This window comes from Sus scrofa, chromosome 13, assembly GCF_054392235.1.
Source record: "Sus scrofa isolate SSC_HxYL_T2T_F1_AM1 chromosome 13, Sscrofa_HxYL_maternal_Yorkshire_Landrace_v2.0, whole genome shotgun sequence".
NCBI lineage: Eukaryota > Metazoa > Chordata > Mammalia > Artiodactyla > Suidae > Sus > Sus scrofa.
The window spans coordinates 189,122,039-189,144,360 of record NC_139395.1 but is presented as its reverse complement, the minus strand read 5'-3'; the positions used below and the strand labels follow the sequence as shown (position 1 = coordinate 189,144,360).

Here is a 22,322-nt window from a genome sequence, read left to right as displayed (position 1 = left end):
TAAAGGCTAAATAAATATAGCCTTTACACATATTTGTGGAAAAGAAAAAAGTTGAGATTACAGAGCATTAATTAAGTACTGGGCACTGTTATAAATGCTTTCACCCTCCCATAAATTCCAAGGGTAAGTATGATTATTATTCCCAGGTTAGAAGAAGCTACTGAGGTAGGAGAATGAATAGCCAAAGGTCACATCATTAGCAGGTGTTGGAAACAGCAAGTGAATATAAGCAGTCTGGATGGAATCTATGCTTACATATGCTATACTATTACCACCACTCAAGAGAACATAGAGATATGTATCCTTGAAAATACAGGTTGTGGAGTCCTATTGCGGCTCAGGGGTTAACGAATCCGACTAACATCCATGAGGACGTGGATTCAATCCCTGGCCTTGCCGTGAGCTATGGTGTAGGTTGCAGACATGGCTTGGATCCTGTGTTGCTGTGGCTGTGGTGTAGGCCGGCAGCTACAGCTTTGATTTGACCCCTAGCCTGGGAATCTCCATGTGCCACAGGTACAGCCCTAAAAAGACAATAAAATAAAATTAAAATAAAATAAAATAAAATACAGGTTGTACTGGTACCAGCATAATGTCAAAGCCATCAGATAGGCAGAGTGAACAAGAGGAATGTCACATGGTACCAAGTACATATTAGATATTCAGGTAAGACTGGTACTGCACTGAATAATGTTATTGGGAAGTACTCTCAAAGGAGATAATGTGTTCTATCAGATGTACTATGAGAGAAAATAAATTTAAATAACAAAGTGTGTATTGAGAGAAAAAAATGACCACTATATTTCCTATTTATTGTGAATAGGAAAAATCAGAAAGCTGGAATCTACTTGAGTGTTATTTCTTTGAAGATTTTTGAGACCTATTAGTTAGAATTTTTTTTTTTTAATACAGACTGAGGGATAGCCAAAAGGCTCAGTTATGTAACTTGCTCAAAGCCATAAATAGCATATAATGAACTTATATATTTCAAAGTCTTTTTTATCCAATTCACTATACAAAATAATTTTTCATGACATCCAACAAATGAGATAATAAGCAGACTAAATTTAGTAAACATTTTCATAGTTATTCCAACTTCTCCAATGCTTTGTCTTTAAAAAAAACTGCTGTAGCAAGGCTCCTGGAACTGATTTAATATGAAGTGACTCCATGAATTCATATATCCTAATCATGTATTGGGGGAAAAGGGCTGAGAAAGGTTTCTCTGACTTTAAGGAACTCTGCAACTCTCATGATGTAAGTTTCACTGATTAGGGTGATTTGATGTGGAGAAGTAAATAGCACACTTTGGGTAGTGAGAAAGAAAATTTGTAAAGGCATTCAACAGAGAGTTTTCAATAGAGGGTGTATTTCTCTGCTGAAAAAAAATAAAATATAAAATCTTGCTCAAACATCCCTTGATTGCACCTGGCCCACATTCTTCCTCATTGGAATTAAAACACCTGTATACAACTAATCAAAATAAAGCCAACATGTTTTTGCAAAGGACCTTGAGAGCTACAAATTAAAACAAAACAAACAATGAAAGAAAAGAAAAAGAAACAAGATTTACGGAAACAATTCTGTCTTTTTAAAACATTATTACCAATGGTAGATGCTAAGCAAAAATGGAGTCCTTTGAGCAGTTCTCAAAGTATGGTCCCCATACCAGCAACACTGGCATCAACTGGAAACTAGTGAAAATTCAAATTCTCAAGCTCATCCCAGACTTACTGAATCATACATCCTGGGTATATATTTTATAAGGCTGCCAGATGTTTCTGATACAAGCTAAAGTCTGACAACTAGTGCTTTAGGGAGCTGTTACACAGGGGTTTGGGGACGTGCAAGTCAATGGCATAGACATGAGGAATGGAGAGTTTATGAATAAAGGCAATATCTATAGTATGATCACCACTGTGAATGGCTAAGGGCCATGCAACTTAATGAAACTGAGTCAGGAGGCAGGCAAAATCCCTAGAGCAGAGGAGGTGGGCTAACTGAGAGGCCAAGGCCAGTATGTGGACTGGTCTCCTAAACAGATTCTAAAGTCACCAAAATTATGAATGTTTAAAATATATCTCAAGGATACAACTGAAACATTTTATGTTGTTTCTGTCCTCCCCATATGTTATGATTTTACCCTAAAATACCTTTTTGAAAAGATAGATTTTGAAAATATACTTATTTTAATAAGATTCAGTTTACTAACAGTTGTGCGTAAAAATGTTTAACCAATTTACTGGTTTTAAAGAGCAGTCTTCTTTCTAAAGCTCTTCTAATACTGTATAAAATATCTTGAAAATTACTTCCATTAATTATCACAAGTTTAAGGAGTTCAAGTTGTGGCACAGTGGAAACAAATCTGACTAGGAACCATGAGGTTGTGGGTTCGATTCCTGGCTCCGCTCAGTGGGATAAGGATCCAGCTTTGCCATAAGCTGTGGTGTAGGTCACAGGCGTGGCTTGGATCTGCATTGCTGTGGCTCTGACATAGGCTGGCAGCTACAGCTCTGATTAGACCCCTAGCCTGGGAACCTCCATATGCTGCAAGTGCGGCCCTAAAAAGGACAAAAGAAAAAAAAAATTATTACGAGTTTAAATATAAATGCTGGCTCAGGCCCTTTCCTTCTTATATTCCTACAGACCTTATTTTTTTTTAAGAATGAAGATTTAAGTATGTGCATTAGAAAATGCTCACCATGAACACACAAAAATTATTAGAGCCAATATCTCTTTAGTTTTGTTAAAAAAGGAAAGGAAATCATTCTTTTTGAACTCCATTTTAAATTTTAGGTATCTCAACTCTACCCATCCAGCTGTCCTATGAATTCTCTGTCACAGAGGCAATCAGTTTTGCTATTAAAGAAAACCAGTTTAGAGCCTAGCTGCTGTCAGTTGCAGATCCTGCTCAGTATGCTTTTACATCTCACACTGCTATGTTCACATGCAATGTTTTCATTAAAATCCTACTTATTTTATGCAGAAATTGTTGTCAAACTAAAAATAGCATTAAAAGTAAGACTGGCATTTCATGATAATTTGTACATCCTTTAAAAAGTGGCAAAATTTTAAGCTTCACATAATATCTAATAAATTCCAGATTGCTTTAGGATTTTACCTTCATTTTATTTGTTTAATGTTGGTGTTTACAATGATCTAAAGCATGCCATTATGATTACAATTATTAACCAACTAGCAACATCCTTTAGTGTATATTATTTATAATATCAGCTATAACCTTCAATTTTTCTTTTTTATTATTAAGATTACCATAGTTTTTGTAAGTTACAATGAATTATAAAAGTTTTAAAACAATGTGTTTTTATGGCATAGAAACACATAAAATAAGGATACATTATTTAAAGTTAATCTGAGAAGTATAAAAAAAAAAGGGAAGTTCCTAGCACAAGGTTAACTCTCCCATTTACTTAACAAGTTCCTTTTAAATAGCCATGGTAAATGTTAATTGTATTTCAAAATCAGTCCTCCATTTTTCCTTTAAACACGACAGAACCTGCTGAGTTTTAGCTAGACAAATGGCCCCAAAGGTAAAACCACATTTCCCAACATTCCTTGAAGTGAGGATGGCCCATGTGACAAAGATCTGACCAAAAGGATGTATATAGAAATGATGTGTTCACATCCTTAAAAGAGAATGCCTTGATCTTGTTTTCCTCTTTCTACAGAAACACAGAGAGATGGTGAGTATTGCTCAGCATGTGGGTGACATGTTTAGAAAGTGAAGACCAATGGGATGTAAGGAACCTGGTCTGAACCTTACACGTGCAGGAGAACCAGCCTAACCGCAGAGTACCTACTGACCTGTACTTTTACTTCAGAAAGAAACAAATCATCTATATTGATTAAGACACTGTTATTTTGGTCCTTCACGAAGTAAAATAATGAATATCCTACCTAATAAGATGACTGAGAAAGAAACAGCCTTAATAAGGAGTAATAAACAGGTCAAGTCAACCACGTGTGGTCCTGGGCCAGCAAAACATATTGTACTCCAAATATTAGCACGGTCGGACTTCCGTGTGGCTCACAAGATAACTATTCGGTGTTGCTTCTACAGTGGCTGTGGCTCAACTCCTGGCCTGGGAACTTCCATATGCCGCAGGTGCGGCCACTTGTTTAAAAAAGAAAAAAAAAGAAAAAAGAAAAAAAAAGAAATAGCACGGTGGGGTCCCAGCACTCACCTTCCCTGGCTCATCTCACACCTCATTTTGTTTTCTTTTTTTCTTTTCTTTCTTTTTTTTTTTGTCTTTTTGCCTTTTCTAGGGCTGCTCCCATGGCATATGGAGGTTCCCAGGCTAGGGGTCAAATCGGAGCTGTAGCCACCAGTCTAAGCCAGAGCCACAGCAATGCGGGATCCGAGCTGCATCTGCAACCAACACCACAGCTCGTGGCAATGCCAGATTCTTAACCCACTGAGCAAGGCCTGGGATCGAACCCGCAACCTCATGGTTTCCAGTTCCTAGTAGGATTCGTTAACCACTGCGTCATGACGGGAACTCATTTTGTTTTTTTAATCACATTCATTTCTGAATTCTTCATCCTTCCTCAGTCTAGCCACACTAGCTTTAGAAACAGGTTTCTTGCATCCTCTACCCTCAGCTTTTCTTTGTGGTACTTTACTGTTACTCCTCTAACTCTGTAATACCACTGAAGTCCTTACAGGTATCATGTGTGGCCTCATCTAGCCACTCAGACTTCACTTTCTGAACCTCATTCCTTTTTCAGCTCCCAAAGAGACAGGTCTGGCCAGAGAGGGTAAAACGTGGATGTATTCTCACAATAGGCATGGGAATTAGTCTAGATTTAAAAAGTAAAATCTACTTTGCCTTGCGATGCTCTGGCTTACATAGCTATAAAACTACATATATGCGTACATACATATGTGCATGCACATATATATATATACGTACATGAATAATGACTAACAATATCATGAGATCAAATTATGTGAATTTGTGTGCACGCCCCCTTTTGAGGGGTCTTCATTGTAAGCTGCCCTCACGTTGACGTCATGATATCATCTACTAGTAGTTATAATTTCATAAAATACATAGCTTGAAATATATATATACATATATTTAATATACACATGTGTGAATGTGTATACAAATATGTTTCTGTACTATGTATAGTACATGTTATATTAAATATTCCTAAAAATTAAAAAATGTCAGGTTGTTTTCTGTGTTCTCCCAAATGTATTACTGTCACTGCCACTTGCTCATAGGAAAATATGTATTCTAAAAAACATATTAAGATTTACAAAAGTCTCTCACTTTAGCCAAAGGTTAAGCTTGGTAGTGTTTTTAAACATAGATATCAAGAAGTCACAGAAATTGTAATTAAACTAATAAAATTACAGCAACATAACATAATGTTATGTTAGGAACACAACTTCTACAGCCAGACTTCCTGGGTTTGAACCCCAGCTCTGCCAGCTATCACCTAGCTATGTGACTTTTAGCAAAACATGAAATCTTTCTGTGCCTCAGTTCCTCAACTGAAAAAATGGAGATGATGAAAATAGGACTTTAGTAATAGGATTATTATGAGGGCTAAATAAATTAATATTCATAACACTTGAAATAGTAACTGGCACATAGAAAGGCTATTTAATAAATAAAAGAAAGAAAGGAAGCTTTTTCTAAGGAACAAACCTGACTATTTATACTCTAGTTTAGGCTATAAATTTTGGATAGTCAATCACTGAATATTTTAAATTATGAAATAATTATTTTACATACTGCATTTTTAAAAGAAGGCAAACAGAAAAAAACACAGGAGAAAAAGAAGAAATCAACAGGTTTGTGAGGTTTTTTTCCTGTGCTTATCTCTGAAGGTGACCTTTTCGGGAAAATGTATGTTATTTGTTCTCTGAGCTGTGTATGATTAGTTTCTTCATCATACACAGACAAATTAGGAAGGCTGCTGTGGTGCCCAGAAATCATCCGTTAAACAAAGTCAAAATTAATGATAAAATTGAGTTCCCTTTGTGTTTGATTTTCATCTATCTGCACTCAATTATAAACGAGCTATCAAAGAAAGCTACCCATTAGCTCTTAATACATAATGACTTGAGAAAGCAACCCCTATACTGCCACTGATTTCTCACCGACAACCTCCTACTCTCAGCAGGCTTTCGCCGAAAATTAAAAGGGAAAACAAAACTCCATAGTCCAAGTAATTCCTGATCCTGAGCCCTACCATGGAAACTTGGAAATCAGGCTTCATACATGCAAGCTATGATGAGTTTTCATCTATATATCTAAAAGAGAGTGATGATTTTTTTCTTTCATCATAATTTATTGTACCTTAAGTAAAATAGGCATAATAGCAACAGTACATCCCAGATTCCCATTTCATTGTTTCAAAAGTGAATATTCTTTAAAGTTAGAGAAAGTTTTCCTTGAGGAAAATGTCTAAAACAGAGATGATATGTGCTTTAGCCAGAGGAAATAACATCTAGTTATTTATGTGGGGTAAGAGCGGCATCATCCCATAATTAGACTTTTCTCTCTTCATGGTACTCATCCAAATGCCTAAATATTCTGAATCCTGGCACATTGCATAGGAAATCCATTCTGTAGCCTCCTAACTAACTGTTCTGAACTATAAGGAAAAAGAATTAGACATTGTCCATTTATTCACAGGTGATTTAAAGAAATATTAAAATGGATTTGGATCCTGACTTGAAATAATTTCAGGCCCTTATTCACAGACTGAAATACATTTAATTTATATTCTTCTTACTTACAAAAAAAAGGGGGGAAAGCTTATAATTTTAAATGTAACATAATATTTAAAAATAAAATGAGAAGAAAAAACCAGCAGTTACAATGAAAATGGTCAGAAGGAGAGAAGGGCTGGAGGGCAAGGAGGTGAGATAATGGCATAGGACTCTGGAGTTGGATGGTTATTACAAGCGTACAGTCCACTTAAGTTTTCTGACAGACAAGAGAAAGGGGGAACCATGAGATAAAAATAAGCATTTCAAATCTTCAGGAGAGAGGCAAAGTTTTTTTTTCCTAATATTAAATACTCTAAACAGTACCTCAAGAAGGATCTTTGCTTTAAAAGTAACACAGAAAATGCTAAAGACTCATTAAAAAGAACTATGATTTCCAGGCTAATATTTGTTTATTTTCATTATTTTATTTATTGTTCACCCTGATATCAACAGGGTTCCTCCCATAAACAGCAGTTCTATGCCTGAATTCAAAGGAAATTTAAAATTACTGAAATACACTTTATAAATTTCTTTCACTTTCTATATAATGTGCATATGCAAAAGTATTTCCTGATCCTAACCCTTTCATCTATGCAGTCAATAAACATTTATAGAATAGCTTCCATGACTCAAACATTACTAGGTTCCAGAGACACAAAGATGACCAAGATACTGACCTGGTCCTTAGAAAGTTCACAACCCATAAGTACATATCATTACAGTGACTATGGTGGAAACAGGCTCTAGAGAGGCTTGCGGAGTAGAAAGTGGAGTTTGGGATTATGAAAACTTCACCAAAAATAGTGGCACATAAAGTCTGTATCAAAGATCAAGAGTTTGTCAGATTACTGAAACGGGGGAAAGCCATTCCACATAAAAGCATGCTGTGTTTGCATTTGCTGAGACATGACCAGAACAGCATTTAAGCAATAGCAAATAATTCAGTGTGGACCTTATGCTTTATTATCCTGGACTGAATGTTTGCATCCTCCCAAATTTTATATGTTGAATCCCAGCTGTGCAGTCCAATGGTATTACGAGGTGGGGCCTTTAGGAGGTAATGAGCATTAGGCGAGGTCAAGAGGGTAGAACTCTCAGGAATGGGATTATTGCCCCCACTAGAGTCACTAGAGAGCCTGTTTCCTCCCTCTGTTCTTTCTCTACTATGTGAAGAGAAGTTGACAATGAGAAGCTGGCAGTCTGAGACCTAGAGAAGAACCCTCACTAGAACTCGACCATGCTGGCACCATCATCTCATACTTCTAGCCTCCAGAACTGGAAGAAATACATTTCTGTTGTTTATAAGGCACTCAGTCTATGGTACTTTATCATAGCAACTCAAACAGACTGAGACAAGGATAAAGTCAAAGCTGGAGAGGAATTCAAAGGCCGGAGCATGAAGGACTTTGTATGGTAAGCTAAGGAATATGGAATTCATCCTAGAGGCTAATGTTGTTCAGTTCTTTCAAAACAGAGAAATCATTATTGAGACATAACTGTACATGGGAGCCCAGCTATAAAACAGAAAAGGAATCTCCTTATTTCAGGTGAGCACTGGGAAATCTGAAAACTGATCAGATCAGCTTCCTGACACACAGTTTGGAAACTCTGGCTACATAACTAAATCGGAGGTGGGGAGAGTTTATCACAAAGGTTTTAAAGTAGAAGCAGCAGATTTCAAATTTTAGAAGGATGATTATGGCTAAAATATGAAAATGTGTGGGAAAAAAATGAGAACCAAGGGGAAGATGCAGTATGAGAATAAGACTATTTTGAGAAATGAGTAAAATGTGAAATCCTTTATTAGGGCAGAGGGCAGTAAAATTTTTAGAACATCAAGGATAAAGAGAAAATCTGAGTGACTTCCACGAGAAAAGGGTGATTACATTCAAAGGAGTAAGAATCAAATTATCAGGATTTTTATCAGCAACACTGGATATAAGACAAAACCATATATAATAAAATTATAAATATAAATCTATGTATTTAACTATCAATATAAATTATACATATATGCATACACACACACACACACACACACACACACACACATATAGTAATATATAAATTTTAATCCTAGACAAATACATAAGATCTCAAGTCCTGGCAAAAAGAATTTCTACAGGATGTGCCATAGGAAAAGAAAGTGTTAACAAGTAAGCTGCAAAAATAATGATTTATGACAAGTTTAAGTTGGCAGGTGGTACAGAGCAAAAGAATGTACTTTATCTGTGGCATAACTAGAAATGATCACTCAGGAACTGCAGAAGACGGAGATCCTATCATAGGCCATGGCACAGTGGAACTCATCTATAATTTTTTTTTTTTTTTTTTTTTTTTTGTCTTTTTAGCTATTTCTTGGGCCGCTCCCACGGCATATGGAGGTTCCCAGGCTAGGGGTCGAATCGGAGATGTAGCCACCGGCCTACGCCAGAGCCACAGCAACGAGGGATCCGAGCTGCATCTGCAACCTACACCACAGCTCAAGGCAACGCCAGATGGTTAACCCACTGAGCAAGGGCAGGGACCGAACCCGCAACCTCATGGTTCCTAGTCGGATTTGTTAACCACTGCGCCACAACGGGAACTCCCCATCATCTATAAATTTATATGAAATACTAATGCGAATACATGGTTCAAATGATTCAGAATGGTAAACGAGATTTATACTGCTTCATTCATAAATCTTAAATGTAAATTATCACCATCCGGCTATCTGTACTATTTTATTTTATTTTTTATTATCAAATTAGAGTAGGAGAGGATTGAAATCAAGTGTGGATACAGAAAGAGCAGATGCACATGGTAGTAAAGCTCTGTCTGTGAATCTTTACAATATAAAAGAAAAAGAGAACACTCAGGGTCCATTAACAGCAACTAATTTTTGTTAACTGAAAATGAGATTACTTCAGCATTTTTATATGCTCTAGAAGAGAGAGTACGAACATTTGTGAGGAAAAAAAAAAATGAGATCATTAAGGCTCAAAGCCCTAGAAAAAAGTAAAAAAAAAAAAAAGTTAAAGAATAAATTGTTCAGTTCCCTTTGTGGTGCAGTGGAAACCTCAACTAGTATCCATCAGGATGCGGGTTTGATCCCTGGCCTCTCTCAGTGGGTCGGGGATCTGACGCTACCATGAGCTGTGGTGTAGGTTGCAGACGTGGCTGGGATCTAGTGTTGCTGTGGCTGTGGCTGGCAGCTGTAGCTCTGATTTAACCCCTAGCCTGGGAACTTCCATATGCCATGGTGTAGTCCTAAAAAAAAATAACAATAATAAATAATAAATAAATAAATAAATAAATTGTTCATTATTAAAAATTATCTTTTTTTAAAGTTAGAAATGTAAGATTTAAGAAGAAGCAAAAAGAACCTTTATCAAAATTTAGCAACTGTATTGCCCTGCATGCTTTTAAAGGAAAATCTAAAATAGATTCACTATTTAGTTTCGTTATATATCTGACAGCTTCATAAGTCAATACGAGTCAAACTGACCATTGTCTCCAACATAGAACTGGTTAACTCCTGTACAATCTTGCCTGACTTTATATTCTTTTATTCTCTGACAATCAATCATTAACCTATACCCACTAACTCTCTCAAGACCAAGCTTAAAATGAATCTCTCCTCATAATCATTCCCTAACTAACTATTCAACCTGTGACCTTTATTCTCCTCAATCTTTCTAGTTTCCTAAGAATCTCCAATCCTTGTCCTCTTTCTGTCATCTTCTCTCTTGGGTCCCTTCTGGACCCCATTAATATTTAACCAAAAATGAAGGGAATTAACAAATTTAAAAAAGTAATAATCACATATTCTATTTATTTACTTCTACTTTTCTGTTAAAAACTTCTTTAAAAAAAAAAAAAGTTTCTTTCTCTACTACCTTGCCAGCTACAGAATGCTCAAGTGACTCATTTTATGGTGAGTTCCTAAGTGAACAATAAATTCAAAGTGCATATATTTTATTTCTTCACATGTATCCAGAAAAGACAGTGCAATATGCCAAGTGCAGAAAATATAGAAGTAAATATGTGCTAAGATATTAAGAAACAAAAAGAGCAAAATTTGTAAAAGAAATTAATGTGATGCAAGCTTAAAATAGAAGGAAACACACCCACTTTCAACCTCACCCACCCTGTAGGCAGAGTTATGCTACAGATTGGCAAATAGACTGCTTTGGAAATTTACACATTTAATTCGTGTTTCCTACTCACATTCTAGAGAGCTTCAGGAGGAAAAGAAAAGAAAAATGAATGAAATTAAAAAGACTTTAGCCTCATCTACAGAGGAAGACCATTTCCTAGTAGGTTATTTAGGTTCATTAACATTCATGTTGTATTTTGCAAACACAAAAAATTATAAGCTTTGTGGTAAGGGAAAGTGCATCTAATTTTAACTACACATCCTCCCACAATTAGATGTTTCAGAGTCTTAAAGGTTGATTTAAGTTGAACCAGGTAATAGATGAAGTGAGTAAAGAATTTTCTGTGGGTCACAGACAAGAAAATCTTTATCACATATAATAATATGTAAATATATCACAAGTAAGACATTATCAGTCAGACCAAAATTTTATAATCATGGCATATGATAGGAATGTAATACCTAATTGAGACCCCAGAATTATAAAATATTCTTCTATCCAATAGGTGCACTTTTTCTTCTTTTATTTAAACAAGGGTGTTTAACCTGGGTTCCCATTGTGGCTCAGCGGATTAAGAACCCTTCATAGTGTCCAGGAGGATGCAGGATCAACTCCTGGCCTCTCTCAGTGGTTAATGATCCGGCTTTGGAACAAGCAGTGTCACAGGTCACAGATGCAGATCAGGTCCAGCCTCACCATCGCTGTGGTGCAGACCTGCAGCTGTAGCTTCAATTTGACCCCTATTCCTGGAATTTCCATATGTGGTGGGTGCAGCCATAAAAAGAAAAAAAATAATATAAAAATTTAAAAAATAAAAAGGGTTTTTAAGAAGTATGACTTTAAAATGACACACCTACCAAACTTCCATTGAAATAAATAACAGCAAAGCAATGCAAAAAGTATTAACAGAGAAAGAAAAGGAGGCAACAAGAGAACAGAAATTGAACAATGTTTTGGAACTTAGAAAGTAGTAGGAGGGGTAAGAAACTAAGTAGACAGGCAAAAATTAAAATCTGCTCTTTAAGAAGAAGAACCTGAAGAGAGCTGGTCAATTTGCTTTACGGAAACCCTAGGAGACTGGGCATCTCGAGGCTCCTGGTACTGGTAGAAGGTAAGATGCAATGTCAAGGAGTTCCTGTTGTGGCTCAGTGGAAACAAACCCAACCAGTATCCATGAGGGTGTGAGTTCAATCCCTGGTCTCACTCAGCTCAGTGGGTTAAGGGATCTTATGTTGCTGTGGCTGTGGTGTAGCTCCAATTTGACCCCTAGCTTGGGAACTTACATAAGCCACAGGTACAGCCCTAAAAACGAAAAAAAAAAAAAAAAAAGAAAAAAAAAAAGAAAAAATAAGATGCAGTATCAAATAAGAGGGCTGTAGGCTCTTGAGCCAAGCCTTCTCCCTAACCCATACAGATAAATGTGTATCCCTTCAAAATGTCACCTCTTACCCCTCCAATGGGAGATCAGAGTTTCACTCTCTAAGAAACACTGAAGTAGGAAGGCCCAAATCCAGAAACAATGAGCACAGCAGATGGCATAAGTGAATCACATAGGTGAAAACTAGGGATTCAGTGTCTTACTGAAAGTTAAGACCTTTACCTACTTTCCCTGTCCTTATCCATGGATGCCAGCTGCCTCACATACCCCTTCTACCCACTCCTTGTAAGAGACTGTAAGATTCATCTCTGGCTGGAAAAATTAATAATTTCAGAAAAAAGCTTTCACTTATTGTCATCAACATAAAGGCTGGCCCACTTTCTGACTACCCAACAGTGACGATCACCAGGAACAAAGTTCACTGGGAACAGAATTTTCAACTGCCTTTTCCTAACTCATTCTAAAATATGATTATATAACCATGGATCACCAGTCATTTCAAGATAGCCTGCAATGCAAAAAACAAGGAATTTTTAAAAACACAGGGAAAAAAAGCCTGAAAAAATAGTGACAGGATGAGGGAATAAGAAGAAAACTTGGGGAAAACTAAAACATCTATAATATTTTCAAAAAGATAAATGTATCTTTGGGCATTTAACAATGATGGAATCAATGATAAAAGGTAGAGAACATAAGCATGTCATTAGAAATGTTTTTAATGTGATTACTTAAATAAAAGCAGATGGAAGATAAGTAATTTCTGAAAGTGGAACAGAAAGTCAAAATGATGGGCAACTTGACAAAAAGATAGAAAATATAGGAGATTAGATATCAAAAGGTTAGAATTTCCTGAAACAGTGGACAAAAATGTGGAGAGAAAGAAATGGGCAAAAAAATAACATAAGAAAATATTCCAGAAATAAAGGATAAATTGCTTGTGAGATTAACCTTCTTAACTAAATATTTAGATACTAACATTTTAACATGCCACATCCCTGCCCAATGGCATCCTTCTGCCTAGCAATTTCATTCTAGCTCTCAATAATTGTTTAATTTTACATGATAAATTTGATCTCTTATCCTCTAAAACCCAAACTCTTTCTATAAACCATCTATCTCCTTTTGATGTTCAGGGAAGGTCACTTCAATACTTAACACCCTGAAAAATGAGGGTGATAGTCTCCACAAAAAAAGCAAAACCAAATATGGTATAAAATGGTGTGTTAAATCTGAGACAAGGCTCAAGTTCTACTTCCTCTGTTATCACTTTCTTCCCCCCCATTTTTTCTCTGTGAACCTTCAACCTGACCAGTAGTGGCATTATGGATAGGAGGACAGACTTTGCTATTAGCGAAGCCAGAATGCAAGCCCAGGCAATAATACCATCTACTTAACCTCTCTAAACTTCAGTATACTCATCATGAAATGATATGTAATAACAGTATCTTATTTCACAGTGTTACCATAAGGATCAAATTAAATATGAATGTAAAGTAATCTCTAATTTCTTTCATGTGTCTCATCTGAGAAAACTGTAAATGTGGGTGTTGGGTTCCATGACTCTTTTCTATTCATCAATTGTATATCATCTAAATATAATTCAGAAAGAAATAGGATCTGCTCTGAATTGAAATGTGCCCTCCTCCAAATTCATTGTTGAAGCCCTAACCCCCACTGTGATGGTATGTTGAGACAGGGCATTTGGAAGAAAATTAGGTTTAAATGGAAGGCATAAGCCTGGGGGCCTGATGATAAGATTCTTGCCATGTGAGGACACAGCAAGAAGGCAGCCATCTTTAAGCCAGGAAAATAATGCTCACTGGAACCCAACCATGCTGGCTGATCTCAGACTTCCAGCCTTCAGAACTGTGAGAAATTAAATTTCTGTTGTTTACACTGCCCAGAATACAGCATTTTGTTATTTTAGCTCTAAAGATCACTATTATACAACCCTTTGAAAAGGTTCAAGGTCTGGCATCAAGAAACCTCTATTCTAATCCATTTTGTTACTGATTTGGCAAAGAAAAGTTAAAGTACATAAACATCCTAAATAAACACTTCAAAGAAGACAATGCGTGGAGTTCCCAATGTGGCTCAGCAGGTTAAGAGTCCAACTAATAACCATAAGGATGTGGCTTCAATCCCTGGCCTCACTCCGTGGGTTAAGGATCCTGCATATGTTGTAAACTTGGCTCCAATTTGGAGCTCTGATTGGACCCCTAGCCGGGAAACTTCCATATGCTGCAGGTGCATCTCTAGAAACAAACAAAAAATTTTCTTTTTTTGGGGCCCTATCCATAGCAGTAGAAGTTCCTGAGCCAGGGATCGAACCCAGACCTCAGTGACAAGGGTGGATCCTTTAACTGCTAGGCCACCAGGGACCTTCCTAAAAGAAGATAATCCTGATTGTCATTGCTAGTCAAATGGATATTAATAGAAATAATTTTTAAGAAAAGAAAACAGAAATCAGAAGAAAAGAAAGGAATTCTTCAGTTTGCCTCCAACCCACCTTTCAGGTTTACTTTCCCTGGAACTCTCACTTCTCTTGACCTGCACTCTTTCACTGACCTCCTGAGCCCCATTTTACTAGTCAGTCAGATCCACTTATCATTGGCTTTCTGCCCCAGGAGGCTAATTGATGTGGACCATATTTCCCAGAACTCTGGCTTTTTATTGGACTGGGCAATGTGGAACCACAGGAAGAGGTCAGAGAAAGGAAGAAGAGTGAGAGATCAGAGTATTTGTTTCCTTATTCCCCTAGCTCCTTCCCTGCAAGGTAGTCATGAATTAACCACATCTGTCACCAAAACTCAGTGCTCCTCTCAAGATGGCTGATTCGGTCTCCCTCTGGGTTCTAGTAATTGATCCCATGTTCCTTGTGGCCTAGGCAAGGTTAGTATGGGTGTTGCTAAGTCCCCTCACCCCACTCTCCTTTGAACTCTAGAGCAGATCCCTCGCATGTTCAACTTTGAAAACAGCCTTTCGGAGGTGGAAAGAAAAAAATAAACAAAACTGTTCAAACTGTCCTATTTTCAGTATGCCGTTGCTTCCTGTTGGAACTTCAATCAATACACACACTTTTATTCATGCAGTACACCGAGTTAAAACAGCCTTCATCTTTCTATCTCTCTGGGCAACTTCTAAACATGTTACCAAGTGTGCTTGAATGTCACTGCCCTTCTGTTATTTCCCCTGTTACTATCACAGAATGAATAAACTGTTCACTAATATTTTGCTCCAATAGCACTTTATTTTTAAAACACACACACATCCCACATATATACTATAATTCAGTTCAAGCATCACGGAACAAGGACAGTACCTGACAAATGGCAGAACCTAAATAATTATGTTAAATTCCTATGAAACACCTTGAGAATTTTTTTTTTAAGTAGAATTGTTATTAAAAGTGTATCCCTTAAAATAAGGAACAAAAAATACCTTTACATAATTAATTTGGCTATGCATTCAAAAGAAGAAGTATCAAAGACACGAGTAATATATGACTATTTATTCCTTAGGAACACAGACTTCTGTTCTTTCCTTATATCTTTATAGCCTTGAATATCACCTTATTATATTACTTTATTTTTAAAATATTTTGTTCCCGTCATGGCTCAGTGGTTAATGAATCCAACTAGGAACCATGAGGTTACTGGTTCGATCCCTGGCCTCTGTCAGTGGGTTAAGGATCCGGAGTTGCCATGAGCTGTGGTGTAGGTCGCAAACATGGTTCAGATCCCGCGTTGCTGTGGCTCTGGTGTAGGCCGGTGGCTACAGCTCCAATTCAATCCCTAGCCTGGAAACCTCCATATGCCATGGGTGCGGCCCTAGAAAAGACAAAAATAAATAAATAAATAAATAATATTTTGTTTGGTAAACTTACTTAAAAACACAGAAAAGAGACATTTACATCACCATACAAGTAATTAGGTATCTTTTTCCAAAGTGTTCCATTGGAAAAAAATGGTGTTTTGCAGAGAAAACAAAGCTTTATTTCAATGGTAGGTGATAAATTCTTTTTTGTCAATGATTACCACATAATTCATAAGAGAAACATCCACAAGTGAGTTATAAAGGTCAATTCCTTGTAGACTGAAATAAATTTTCAAGTTCAATTTAAAACGAGAGTTTTAATTACTGTGGTAGACTACCTAGGGACAATTTCAGATTGAAAGGCCAAAAACCACAAGTTGGTGATTTTTTTTCTTCTTTTTATGGCCACACTTGCAGCATATGGAAGTTTCTATGCTATGGATCAAATCAGAGTTGCAGCTGCTGACCTATGCCACAGCCATAGCAACACTGACCCAAGCTGCATCGGTGACCTATGCTACAGCTTGTGGCAATGCCAGATCCTTAACCCACTGGGAGGCCAGAGATCAAACCTGCATCCTCTGGAGCCTATGTCAGGTCCTTAATCTGCTGAGCCACAATGGGAACTCCAACTTACTGGTTTTTGTATAGAGAATATAACCCTACCCTGTCCCCAAAAGAAAATCTCATACATCATTTCCTATAAATGAAAAACTAATTATATCACCATATTGACACTATAATAAAATCTAAATGTTTCCCAAAATTTGAAACATCCAAATATTATGAGTGATATTTTGGTCCTAAGTTTCCAATAAATTTATCTTCACTAAAATCTTTATAGAATAATGAAGAAAGATTACACAACAGTTAACTTGATATTTGTTGTATGTTTATTTACTGTGAGATATTTTTAAGGCCACATAAAAAAGTAAAAGATGCTTTTTAAATTATTTCATTACATCTGCATCAAATAAATTTATGAAAGAAAGCACAGGACAGAGAATAGCGTCAAAAGTACCTTAGTCCGAATGGGCTGCTATAGCAAAATACCAGAGACTGAGTGGCTTACAAACAACCAAAACTGACGTCTCACAGTTCTAGAGGCTAGAAATTCAAGATCAGCTGCCACCATGATCTGGTGAGGGCCCTCCTCCAAGCTGCACATTTCTTACTGTATCTTCATTTGGTGGAGGGGCCAGGAATCACTCTGAAGCCTCCCTCATATGGGCACTAATCCTATTCAGATGGCTACACCTTCATGACTGACTTAAGCATCTCCTAAAGCCCCAAGTACTAGTACCATCATATAAGGAATTAGGATTTCAACATATGATTTGGAGGGAGGCACAAATATTCACACCATAGCAGAAAGTATAAAAGACTTGAAATTGGATGGTCGAGGCAAATGCCTATCATCATTTCCTATATATACATCAATAATCATTCATTCCTAGTAATTGTTTTCCCAATATATAACAAAAAAATGAAAATTAATTCCTTCACTGTATATAACAACAAACAAACAAAAAATTAACATGGTGAATAAATAGTGGTTACCAGTGTGGACAGGGGAGAAGGAAGCAGGGAGATAGGCATTCATGATTAAGAAAAACAAAGTATTACATACAAAATAAATGAGCAACAAGGATACGTTATACTGCCCAGGGAAATACAGCCATCATTTTGTCATAACTTTAAATGAAATATAATCTATAAAAATACCAAATCACTATGTTGTACACCTAAAACTAATATAATATTGTAAATCAACTATACTTCAATTTAAAAAATTAGCAAAAAAAAAAATTCCATTAACCATTTAATGCAAAGACGAGGTAAGGTGTTAGAGCCCATAAAATTTTCTAATTCAAGAAGACGAAAAAAATTCTGCAGCCTTTTAAAATATTAGTAAATTCAGTTCTTAAAAACAAAACATAACAAAACAAATGGTGCTAAGAACAAAGCAACTAGGACTATAATAGTCACCTTGCCTCTCAGTTTCCTAAAATCAAGCCTTATAGACCACAGAGAAATCAAGCTCTGTGGTTTATTCCTTCAAAGACTGGGCCTCAAAATGGCTTTAACATTCAATAAATATTTCTTGAGTGCCTACTCTGTGGCAGACAGTCTTCTAAGAAATGTGAATATATAGTATTAGCAAACAAAACAGCAAAGGCCCCTGCTCTCATGAAGCTTATACTGACTTGGAAAAGGGATTATTTATATTAAATGTAAATCCCTCGTATTGAATACTATAGCTACTTTTTCTCCTTTTCACTACAGATTAAGAAGAACCTTGGCTGCCATCCCATGTTAAAATGTCTCTTTATTCCAGACAATATTGCTCTTCTGGTAACCATATTATGTGTGGCAATATTTCAGTGTTTTCAGATACATTTATAATTTCATTATTTGTAAAAAAAAAAAAAAAAAAAAAAAAAAGGCACAGTAAACATACCATGATTTTTTTCTTATTTTAAATATACTTTAAGTAACTCTAGTTAATACTCTTAAATACCAAATGCCAGTAAACCCATAATAATTCAATCATAGGATTTATCATGATAAATGCTATGAATGCTATCACATGTCCAAAGAAGGGAAAGAGATACGAGGGGCAGGGAAATATTATAGCATTGATTAGCATGAGATAAAAATCAAGTAAATATTCAAGGAATTTAAACTGCCTCTCAAGTAATCAAATCTGTAATCTGTAATCCAGATTTGGGGATCCCTCCTAAAAGCCTCCCTTGAGGAGACAGATGAGGGCAGCTGTGTTGACTCTGCACACCCTGAATGCAGAACAGCATGGTCAGCCAAAGCAAACAGCAGAGGACAGGCAGATCCCTAGACGAATCCAAGGGCCTTAACCAAGGAGGACAACAAAAGTAAGAGCCCTGATATCAAAGACTAGAAAGAGACCAGGAAAATCATATCCCCAAAAGGTATGGGTCTCCAACACAGTACTGCCTTCCACATTCATACAACTTACCACAAAATCAATCATATCAAGTCTGTCTCTACAGAAAAATTTTCTCTACTTTTGCTAATTTAAAGAAAGGTCTTGGAGTTCCCAACATGGCTCCGTAGTTAACGAACCCAACTAGCATCCATGAGGATGCTGGTTCAATCCCTGGCCTTACTCAGTGGGTTAAGGATCCTGCGTTTCTGTGAGCTGTGGTGTAGGTCACAGATGCAGCTCAGATCCTGTGTTACTGTGGCTCTGGCGCAGACCAGCAGCTACAGCTCTGATGCGACCCCTAGCCTGGAAACCTCCATATGCTGCTGGTGCAGCCATAAAAGACAAAAAAATAAAATAAAAAATAAAAAAATTTTAAAAATAGAGAGAGGTTTCATTATTTTTAATTAAACTTTGCTTCCCACGCTAAACTTTTAGAATTATTCAATCATCCTTAGATAAGGTTCCAAAGTTGATAATAATACAACTTTCAGTATTTTATCAACCAAACAGTTCCAGTCTAACACATTTCAATGTGTTGATGACTTCTTTTAAATTTTCTTCTATTTTAAAATTTATACTGTTTCTCCCATAATTATTACATATCGGTTTACATTCTAATATTTTAAATCAAACTTTGCATAAAGAACATAAAGAAAGCAGTAAATTCAAATAAAAACTGAAGGAAGGAAAATACCTTTAATTTGGATCCATGAGGTACTAGGACAGATCTATTCTGCTTCGGTGGGATATACAGCTCCCATTTCCCAAAATCCAGTTTTTTATATGGGTATGAAAATGGATTCCAATCATCTGAAAAATAATGAAGATCAGTTAACAACAGCAGGATAAGAGAGTTCCCACTTTGACTCAGTAGGCTAAGAAACCAATACAGTGTCCTTGAGGAAGTGGGTTCGATCCCTGGCCTTGCTCACTGGGTTAAGGATCTGGCTTTGCTGTAAGCTGCAGCATAGGTCACAGGTGCATGCAGCTCAGATCTGATATTGCCATGGCTGTGCCATAGGCCTGCAGCTGCAGCTCCAATTCAAACCCTAGCCTGGGAACTTCCATATGCTGCAAGTGTGGCTGTTAAAAAAAAAAAAAAAAAAAAAAAAAAAAAAAAAAAGCATAATAGGACAAATAGTCAATGAATTTCAATTAAAGCATAATATACTGCCTACTAACACAGAATCAAATTGACTAAAAAACATTGTTTTCTAAGGTGCTAAACAAAATATTCTACTAGCCATTTAGAAAAATCAGTTTATTCTTATTTTTAAGAAGTGTATTTAAAAGTTTGCCTTTTGCATCTTAAAACTGAGATTATAACACATTTTCCATTGAACTTTCAACTCTAATACTTCCATCAATAAATAGATGATGGGTTCTTTTTTAAGAAACACTGTCAACAAAGAGAGATAATATGAAAAAAATAAAAATGCATTCTAGGCAATTAGATATTTCTCATGGTATATAAAAAATGGTGAAAAATAATTAAAATCATATTATCCAAATCCGCAAGTGTGTGACAGAGTTAAAATCTAAAAAAATGCCTCAAACAAGAATGGCAGAAGGTTATGAAATACAAGAGGTAAAGGAGAGGGAGATTGCAGATGCCAGAAGAAAGCCAAAAATAACAACAACAGATCCATCCACACAAGGAAATTTAACATGTAATAAAGACGGCATTAAAAATCAGTGACTAAAGGACACACTGTTTAAAAAGTGATGTTGGGACGATTGGTTATCCTTACAAAAAAAAAAAAAATGAAATGGATCTCTACCTTATAATATACCAAAGAATCATCTGAGCATAATGTTTAAATATGACAGACAAAACTATAAAATTCTTGTAATAAAATATAGGAGAATATATTTATAATCTTGGATTTAAAGTTTTTTTAAAGCAACACACACAAAAAAAACCTTAAGGAAAAGCCTAACGAATTTGTCCACTAAAATTACAGAATTTTATTCATATATAGATAGATAGATAGGTAGATAGAATAAGACAAACTACCCATTGAAAGAATATATTGGTAATGAATATATTAAGAAAAAGCATCCAAAATATATGAAGATTTATAAATCAATCAAAAAAGAAAACAAATCAATAGAGAAATCAACAAAGATATTCAGAGGAAGACAAGTGAAAGGCCAATAAACGTAACACAATGATGCTCAAGCTCACTCTTAACGCTATTACACTGTTGGTGGGAATGTAAATTGGTGCAACCACTGTGGAAAACAGTATGGAGATTCCTCAGAAAACTAAAAATAGAACTACCATTTGATCCAGCAATCCCACTCCTGGGCATCTATCCAGAGAAAACCATGACTCGAAAAGACACATGTACTCCAATGTTCACTGCAGCACTATATACAACAGCCAAGACATGGAAACAACCTAAATGTCCATTGACAAAGGAGTGGATCAAGAAGATGTGGTACATATACACAATGGAATATTACTCAGACATTAAAAGGAACAAAATAACAGCATTTTTAGCAACATGGATGGACCTAGAAATTATCATTCTGAGTGAAGTCAGTCATACAATGAGACAACAACATCAAATGCTATCACTGACATGGAATCTGAAAAAAGGACACAATGAACTTCTTTGCAGAACAGATACTGACTCGCAGACTTTGAAAAACTTATGGTTTCCAAAAGAGAGAGGTTGGGGGGTGGAGGGATGTGCTGGGGGTGTGGGATGGAAATGCTACATCATTGCACAACTATAAATGTAATAAATTCATTGAGTAATATGATATATATATATACATATGTATCACTATATAGAAATAGCCAAAATATGAAAGTTCATGTTAAAGGGTAATAAAAATACCATTTATATCAAGTTCAAGAAACATGCAAAACAGTATTGTATAAAATAGATACATACATATGTAGCAAAAATCTCAAAAGAAAAATGAGAGTTTCAAATATCAAATCTACTGTCATTTCCATTGGGCAAAGGAAAGGGAACACAGGAAGTTTTAATAATGTCTGCAACATTTTATTTTTTCGGTGGTGTACACAGAGATGCTTATTACATTTTCCCTATTTGCTTATGCCTAAACTATTTCACTGTTTAAAAAAAAATTAAGCAGCCCTATGATGCTATGCACTGTAGTGCTATGAAATGACATTTTTTAACTGAAAAGATAAGAAAAACAATACGAAGTTTGTTTTATGTCATAATTTCCTCTTTTCACACCAATACTTTCACCCCATTAGCTCTAGGTTCTTCACTCTCTGCCAGTCTG

General features: G+C 36.0%; 1 protein-coding gene across 6 annotated transcripts in view; it reads right to left on the bottom strand.

The window, feature by feature from the left end:
• Window positions 1–22,322, bottom strand: part of GBE1 (1,4-alpha-glucan branching enzyme 1) — a 276,806-nt gene that overhangs the window by 165,450 nt on the left and 89,034 nt on the right. For all 6 annotated transcript variants that reach the window (XR_014823705.1, XR_014823702.1, XR_014823703.1 and 3 more), the window contains one exon: window positions 19,747–19,862. Coding sequence is in view for 1 of the 6 variants with exons in the window: in XM_021070783.2 (XP_020926442.1) it covers window positions 19,747–19,862 (116 nt within the window). In the remaining 5 variants the exon portion in view is untranslated. The remainder of the gene's footprint in view (window positions 1–19,746; window positions 19,863–22,322) is intronic.